The sequence below is a fragment of the Anomalospiza imberbis genome, unplaced genomic scaffold, assembly GCF_031753505.1.
Source record: "Anomalospiza imberbis isolate Cuckoo-Finch-1a 21T00152 unplaced genomic scaffold, ASM3175350v1 scaffold_134, whole genome shotgun sequence".
NCBI lineage: Eukaryota > Metazoa > Chordata > Aves > Passeriformes > Viduidae > Anomalospiza > Anomalospiza imberbis.
The window spans coordinates 213,721-222,007 of NW_027099739.1; the positions used below are offsets into that span (position 1 = coordinate 213,721).

Below are 8,287 nucleotides of genomic sequence, written 5' to 3' on the forward strand. Positions count from 1 at the left end.
CACAGCAGCCCAGATGTGCCCCCCTGGCCTGGGCTGCCTCTGGCAAGGGAGCAGCACGAGGCACTGCAGGAGCCTACAGACAATTCCTGCAGCACTTGTGGGATGATCCTGCTCCCCAAGGGACGATCCCATGGTGCCAGGTCAGGAACTGGAATGGGGAGTGGGGCCAGAGAGGAAAGGGCAAACAGGGATGGGCTGTGTGCAGGGGAGGGAACAGGGGAGAGGAAGAGAAATAAATTTGTAGCAGGAAGAGTAAAGAAAGCAAAGGTGTAGCCAAGGAAATGCTCAGGGCAGTTTGGGGGTGGCTGCCAGGCAGCCCTGGCTCTGAGCAGCAGCATCTGCAGTGTCCTTGTGTCCCCCAGGGCCAGAGCCTGGGCCAGGGCGTCCCTGTCCCCCTGTCCCACCCCCCACAGCCCCAGCCCCCGTCCCTGTGTCAGGCTCTGGGGTCGATCTCGCGGAACATCCTCTGGGGGAGGCTGCGGCGCCGGGGGCGGGGGGACCCGGGGGGACAGGGGACCCCGCTGTGCATGAGCAGCGTTGGACTTCTCTGGGGGAACTGGGAGGGGGGGCTGGGGTGGAGTGACCTCCCCTGTGACCTCACACAGCCCCTGTGATGGCACACACCCCTGTGATGTCACACAGCCGACTCTGAGATGTCACCCTGTGATGTCATACAGCTGCTCTGTGATGTCACAGAAGACTGTGAGATGTCACAATGTCACCCTGCAATGTCACTATTTGTTCTTTGGCGTCACAGCCTGGTCTATGACATTACACAGCCACCCGGTGATGTCACAACCCGCTCTCTGTTTTCACAGAGCCACCCTCTATTATGGCATGATCTGCTCTATTGCCTTATACCCTTCTCTATGATGTCACAGCCTGCCCTGTGATGTCACAACCCCCTCAGTGATGCCACAAAACCCTCCCTGTGATGTCATGCTGCCACTCTGTAATGTCACAGCACACACTTTGACCTCACTGCCTGCTCTATGATGTCATACAGCCATGCCATGATGTCACAGCCTGCTCTGTGATGTCACACAGTCCTCTCTATCATGCCATAGCTGCTTGATGACCTCACACAACATGCTCTGTGATGTCATAGCCCAGTTTTTGACCTCACACAACCCACTCTGTGCAGTCACACAGCCCCTCTCTGACATCACAGCTGCTCTGTGCCTCCGTGACACAGCCACAGAGCTGCTGTGACACAGCCCCCTCTGGGACACCCCAGAGCCCCTGCCAGTGCTGAGCCCCTGTGAGCTCTGTCTGTGCCCTGCTCGTGTCCCTGGGATGCCCTGGCAGTGCCCCAGCCCTGCTGGGCTGTGCACAGGAGCTGCTCCTGGCCAGAGCTGTCTCTCTGCAGCGCTGCCCTTGCCAGGAGCTGCCTCTGGGCCAGGAGCCCAGCCCAGCTCAGCAGCACAGACACAGCACCAGGACTTTAATGACCTCTGGGGCTTTGGTGCTGTTTGCATCAGACCCAGTCCCTCAGAGTGTGCTCAAAGAGCTTCTCAAGAACTCAAAAAGTCAGATTCAAAGTCCAAACTTTCTTTAACTGTTAATGGGTTCCACTCAAGGACACAATTCATATCAAAGTGTCCCCAGGCCCCAGGCAGAGCAGAGAACTGGAGGCACTGATGACAGGTGGGGACAAACAAGGCAAAGGTGTCTCTGGCACTGAGCAAACCTGGATGTGTTTCAGGAATGCAAAGGGCCAAGGCTGAGCCCCAGCCCCTGGCAAGGCAGATCCTGTCCCTCCCTCCTTGCTCAGGGCTCTTCCCGGGATGGGCACTGGCATGTGGGGATGTGCCATGCCAAGGGCTGGACCATGGGGCGGCCCCTGCCAGGCTGCTGAGCAGGGACAAGGAGGCCATGAGGCCCCAGGGCTGCAAGGGTCACTTGTCCCCTCGTGGCCTCAGGCCCAGGGCCAGCAGCCATGGCCAAAGGGCTGCACAGGTTGGCTCTGTCAGGGCCTTGCAGCTGCTGCACATCCCTGTGCCCTCTGCAGCCCAGGCTGTCCTGCGGTGTCCCTGCCCTGGCCTCTGTCCCTGCAGGCTGTCATCATCCCCCGGCTGCCCCACCTCGCTGGCCCCTTCCTTTGCTGACAGCTCTGCCTCCTGCCTGCCCCTGCCTGGCCACACAAAGCCTTGGCCTTGGTGCCCAAAGGGTTCATTCCATTTTTACCGTGCCTGTGAACTTCCAGCACAGGAACAAGGCATGCAGGGGCTGCTTTCCCAGCAAGGATGGCTGGAAGAGAAGAAGAAGACATCTGGCTCAAGGGTGCAGTGATAGAGAAAACAAGGACTGAATCTGGGAACTTGGGGTGGGATTTATGGAAATGGGTAAATTGTGATTGGCATTTAGCAACTGTATATGAGCAACACACTGGTAGAATTACATGTCCACGTCAGGTTAGGATTTATCCCTCACTGGACCTCAGGCCTCAATAAATGATCCCCTCTTAAATAGCAAATTAGTGTTAAGGAACCTCATTCTGACATTTCGTGTTTCAGAAACACGTGGCTTTTGCTCTTCTCTTCTACCTGAGAGCTTCCTGGGCAGGGGCAATTCTTCCAATTGCATCGGCATGGCTATGGCTCGAAAGGGCAGCGAGCAGATCGATTCAGCTTCTCCTGGCAGCCCCTGAGATGCCAGTTGTCATTTGTGTGCGCTGAGGATTCCGCTTCAGACTCAGAACTTGCACAGCTGCTCCTCGGGCGCTGCTCTAACGCAGGCACAGCGGTGCTGCAGCAGCTGTCCCGCACACAGGGAGGGCTCTGGAGCCTCCCCAGGGCCACCAAGGAGCAGAGGAGGGAATGTGCCCGGCATCTGCTGCAGGACCGTGGGGCTGCGGGGCATCCTTGGGTCTCTTGGATGGGGGAGGGAGCGGGGCAAACGGAATCCAGATGAGACAGGGATCAGACAGCCCCACGCCAGGCAGCGTTTTCTCCTCTGAGAGCTCCTCTGAGCTGAGCGAGCTGGTGAAGCCTGCGGAGCAAATGAGACCCGGGAGTGAGGGAAAGGCTGGCTGGGAAGGAGTCAGATAAACCCGTGTGGGCATTTCCCTTTCCAAGGGGCTCCTGGGCAGACAAAGGGGACAAGAAGGAGGCCCCACCTCATGACATTCCCTTTTTTCCTTCAGGAGCTCTATTGCAGTCACTGCATACAAGAGTTGACTTGATCCCCTTGATGCCAGGGAGCGCCAAGAGCTTGAACCTCGCTGGAGTCCAGCCCTGCCTGCCTATCACTGAGCAGAGGGAAAAGATGAAGAAACTGGGCAGGGCTTGAGCCAAATTGGCATTTTGCCACTTGTTATTTCCTCCCAGCTTTTGCAGCAGGGCGACAACCCCATGGCTGCAAACCACTCCCTTTTGCAAGGCAGACGTGGACCTCGCTGGTAGCTCAGGGCTCTTGAAGGGGCTGCTGCAGTTGGCAACAGGAGCTGTTGTTGAACTTTTAACATTGCTTAACCCCCCCCTGCCAAATGCCATCAAGTGGCTGAGGAAGGACACAAAAAGATTAGCCTGGAGGAAGGGAGGCCAAAACCTTGGAAAAGGATGAAAGAAATGCTGTGATCGTGACATGACAAAAAAAAACCAATTTATTTTTGACAGCAAATGAGCACCCGCCGCCCTCCAGCCCTCCCAGACTGGCAGGCCGAGCGGAGCCGTTTCCATGGCATGAGGTGCTGGCAGCCTGTGGAGAGAAACCAGAGAGCCACGGTCAGTCACAGAAGGCTCCTGTCCCCCTGTCCCACCATGGCCTGGGCCCGGGCCAGGCTGCTGGCTGTGCTCAGAGCCCAAACCTCCCGAGCCATTCCCTGTTTGGAGAGAAGGGCAGCGTGGCAGGCCACGTTCCACCTCCTCTGCTTAAGCACAGCACAGCAGCTTCCTCAGCAGCTGTAAGGGCAGGATGCCCGTGTGCCCGCTGCCCTCTGCCCGAAGCCCTTCTGCCAGCCCAGCTGTGGAGCCGGGTGCCCACCTCTGGAGACCTGCTGCCAGGAGAGGAGCCGATCCCGCACGAGGGCCTCGTCCTTCTTGAAGGGGATGTCCCCGCAGACCATGGCCCCTGGGGTAGCGCTGGCACTGGAGGTGCTCCACGGACGGTGCAGGCGCTTCCCCGTCCGGTCTGGGCACCAGGTGTAATCTTCCTGGGAAAACAAAGAACAATTTCATGAAATCAATTCTAAACAAGACCTGGAAACAAGAAGAAGCTACAAAGCCTGTCACCGTTTCACGGGCCTGAGGAGGGTCTGAGCACTCCATGCGAGAATTAAACCTGTCCATGGGTGGGAAAAAACCCCACCTTTCCCGCCCGTAAACGCACCCCTTCCTCAAGGGCCTAAAAAGCAGATCAGCTGGGGCATGGCTTCAGAACCCGTCCCCCTCTGCTGCCCCCATCCACATGGATGGATGCTTTGTCAGGCTGGCTGCCCCCACCCCAGCCCGTGCCAGGCTGGCTGGCAGAAGCTGTCAGCAAGGCCAGGAGCCGGCTCCCCTTCCACAACACCCGTCCCCTCTCCCACCAAAAAGCAGCTTGGCGGCCGGGGGAAAAATTAATATTCCCCAGGGCCGCCAAGCGGGGAACCTACGGCGCGTGGCCAGCCCGAGCCCTGCCATGCCTGGAAGCACGAGCATCCCCCCGCCCCTGCGCCAGCTGGGGACTCATCTTGATTTCATCGGGGCGCAGAGCGTGTCCTCCAGGAAGGGGCCGCAGCCAAAGCCACTTGGCTTTGCCCCGCCAGCGGCCAGCTCGAGGATGGTGTTCCCAGCTCCACGTGGTGCTCCAGAAGAACACACCAGCTGTGCCTCGGCTTGCGGGCTCATCTCGATGCCATTGAGCTGCAGGGGGATGTTTCCCCTGTTCCAGTCCGTGGCACCTTCACCGCACTGCCACCCCTTCTCCAATGGGACGGGGAGCACTGAGACGCTCCCTCCACAACTCGCTGGGGACCAGCGGAAGCATCTCCTTGGCTGCGCTCTCTCCTCCGGGCCGCGGCCAAAGGGAAACGCTCCGAGGTTTTCTTGGAGTGCCACGAGACGTGTGCAGCGGGTACTTGCTGGGCTCCTGGATCCTACTGAGCAGAGGGATGGATCTCTGCTGTCTCCTGGGCCAGGCAGGGCTCCTGCAGCCAAGAATGCTCAAAAAGGTCTTCCAGTGATGGCCTGTCTGCGGGTTCCATGGATAAACACCACCTGATGAGGTGCTGGCACTCTGCAGAGAAACCAGAAACCGCCACTCAGCGGGACAAGGCTCCTGTCCGTGCTCTCCCACATTCCACGGTGCCCAGGCCACACTAGGAGTGCTTGGAGCTGCAGCCAAAAGCTTCCCATCGATCCTCCCTTCCGGAGGAGAGCAGCACAGAGGCACACGTGCCACCTCCTCCAGCTAACCCAGGAGATCAACCTCCTCACTAGCTGCTGGAGCGGGACGCTTCTGTGCCAGCTGCCCCCTCCCAACCCCGCTCTTCCTCCCGAGCCTTGAAGGCGCATCCCCACCTTGAGACACCCGGGGTGGGAAGAAGAGCTGGCCCTGGACGATGTCCCTGTTTGTATGGAAAGGAAGGTCCCCGCAGACCAGGTCATAAAGCAGGATGCCCAGGGACCAGATGGTGGCTGGCTGGCCATGGTAGCAGCCAAACAGGATCCACTCCGGTGGGCAGTACTCCGGCGTTCCTATGGGACACGGGCACAGCTCATCAGGCCCATGCTGCTCCCTCCCTCCCTCCCTCCCAGCCAGCTCCCGTTCCACAACAGCCAGCCCCTGCCCCGCCGAAAAGCAACTTGGCTGCAGCTGGCTGAAGAAGGATTCCCCCTCCCTCCCTGCCTCCCTCTTCCCCCTCTGCCAGCAAAGGGGGGAACCTCTGCTGCCCGGTTGGGCCCCGGCTTTGAGCTCACCTGACATCCGGGTGTAGAACGTGCCCTGGAGGATCGTGCCGCAGCCGAAGTCGATGAGCTTGGCCTCGCCCGTGGCAAGGTCGACGAGGACGTTCTCGGCCTTGATGTCGCGGTGCAGGACGCCGCGGCTGGTGCAGTGCCGCACGGCCTCCAGCACCTGGCGGAACAGCCCCCGCGCCACGGGCTCCGTCAGGAACCCCCGCTCGGCCAGGAAGTCCCAGAGGTCCTGACAGCACTGCGGACGCTCCATGACCAGCGCGAAGCCGTCGGGCAGCTCGAACCAGTCCAGGAGCCGCACGATGCCGCGGAAGCCAGGGCACGACACCATCCACAGCAGCGCCAGCTCCATGGGCACAAGGGCGCCGTTGTGCTGCGGGGGGACCGCGATGCCCTCAGCGGGGCCGATGCTGCGCCGCACCTTGGGCACCCCCTGCCCGGCCCCAGCGCCGCTGGCCATTGCCCGGCCCGGGACGCTGCGCGGCCCCCGCTCACTCCCCGCTCGCTGCCCTCGCAGCGTTCCGGCTGCCACCCTGCCGGGCCTCGCCCTAGCCCCGCCCGGCACGCCCCGCCGGCTTCTCCCGCTGGCCCCGCTCACTCACCAGCCGCGCCCACTCCGAGATGCGATCCCGGCGCACTCGCTTGATGGCCACCTGCAAGCCAAGGCGAGCGCCGGGCTGAGCTCCCCGCCCGCCGCTCGCCGCCCGCCGCCCCCTCCGCTCCGGCCCCGTCTCTTACCGGGGCGCCGTCGGCGAGCCGGGTCCCGGAGTAAACGCTGCCGCAGCCGCCGCTCCCCAGCAGCGGGCCCTCCCGGTAGAGCTGCTCCAGGGGAGGCTTCTCCGCCCGTGCGGGCGGCACCGCGCTCCCGCTCTTCTGCCCCGGGAACCCGACCGCCCGGCGCGCTGCTGCTTGCCGAGCCGCCCCGGGCTGCGGCGGCTCGGGGCCGGCGGCCAAGCCGAGCAGCGGCGGAGCTCGGAGCGGGGAAGCTGCTGGCGACGCTGTCGGGGCCGGGGCGGGCGCGGGGCGGCAGCGGGGCGGCTGCGGGCGGAACCGCGGGAGGGGCTTGGTTCGGGGCCGGGGCCCCAGCCGGGGCCAGCCCAGAGCCCGCGCCAGGCGGAGCCAAAAGACCGCGCTGCTCCGCCAGCACCAGAGCAAGAGGCACTTCCAGAAGTGCCACAGCCAGTACGGAGAAAGCCCAGCCGAGGCGGCTTCACGGCGGGACGGGCAGGGGCGGGCACGGGGCGGCCCCGCCGAGCGGCGCCTTGCGGGACGCGGCATGAGCCAGGCGGGAGAGGCAGAACACGGACGGGACGGGACGGGAATAGAGTGAGTGTGAGAGGGAGAAGGGGATGGGGAGCGAGTGGAAAGTCGAGCGGAAAACCGATCGAGAGAAGCGCTGCTGCTGCTGCTGCTGCTGCTGCTGCTGCTGCGGAACCGCCGGAGCTCGCGAACGTTCCTCCGTTGCCTCCGCGAACCCAACGGAGGAGCCGCCGCGCGCCCCGAGGAACGAAAGAGAGAAACTAACAAATAAAACCCCAAAGTAATTCCTATTAGAGAAGTAACCAAATCAAACAATGTAGCAATAAAGAAGCGTGTTGGCTTGTGGCTTCTTTCTTCTTTGGCTGAGACGAAGCATTTCATGGGGAAGAATTGCCTCTTCAGACACTTTTGCGAGAGTGGACAGGAGTGGAGCATTTAATTTTCAAGTAGAAAAGGGAAATCGTATCAGTAATGTCATCTCTTTTCATCCTCTGTTGAGACAGTTGCAGGCTGCCAAAAGACATGGTCTGCAATGTGGAGCTTGGGGCCAAGATCCTTTTTCTGCCAGAGGATGAGGAGGGGAAGTATCCCAGAATCGTGGAGTCGTGGCATGGTTTGGTTTGGAAAGGATCTGAAAAATCACACGGCTGCAACCCCCCTGCTGTGGCTGGGGACCCCTTGCACTAGCCCGGCTTGTCTAGAGCTCCATGCAGCCTGGCCTTGAACACTGTCAGGGACGGGACAGCCACACCTTCTCTGGGCAACCTGTTCCAGGAGAGAATTTTTTCTGAATTCCTTACCTAAACCGACTCTCTTTCCACCTGGATCCATTCTCCCTTGTCCTGTCCTTGCCTGCCCTTGTACAAAGTCCCTGTCCATCTTTCCTGTAGCTTGCCCTCAGGTACTGGAAGGCCACAGTTGGGTCAAGTCTAAGTCTCTTGCCCAGGCTGAAGAAGCCAAGCTGTGTCAGCCCTTACTTGCAGGAGAGAAGTGTTCTAGATATATATTATAATATTGGGTTTTTGCAAATATTAAAATGGATTTTATATATGTGATGTTAAAGTAACTTTGTTCCAAATATATAGTTTTAAATTTTGTTGTTAATTAGGCTTAGACACAGTAGTGCAATA

The 8,287-nt window shown here is 60.4% G+C and overlaps 1 protein-coding gene across 1 annotated transcript; it reads right to left on the bottom strand.

Annotated features, from left to right (window-relative positions):
• Positions 1–3,895: 3,895 nt before the first annotated feature.
• On the bottom strand, positions 3,896–7,175 carry LOC137466082 (serine/threonine-protein kinase pim-2-like). Its single transcript, XM_068177992.1, is given in 7 exon segments — positions 3,896–4,153; positions 4,894–5,088; positions 5,090–5,217; positions 5,502–5,678; positions 5,901–6,270; positions 6,500–6,550; positions 6,636–7,175. Coding segments are annotated over 7 exon segments (1,719 nt in total).
• Between the last annotated feature and the right edge of the window lie 1,112 nt (positions 7,176–8,287).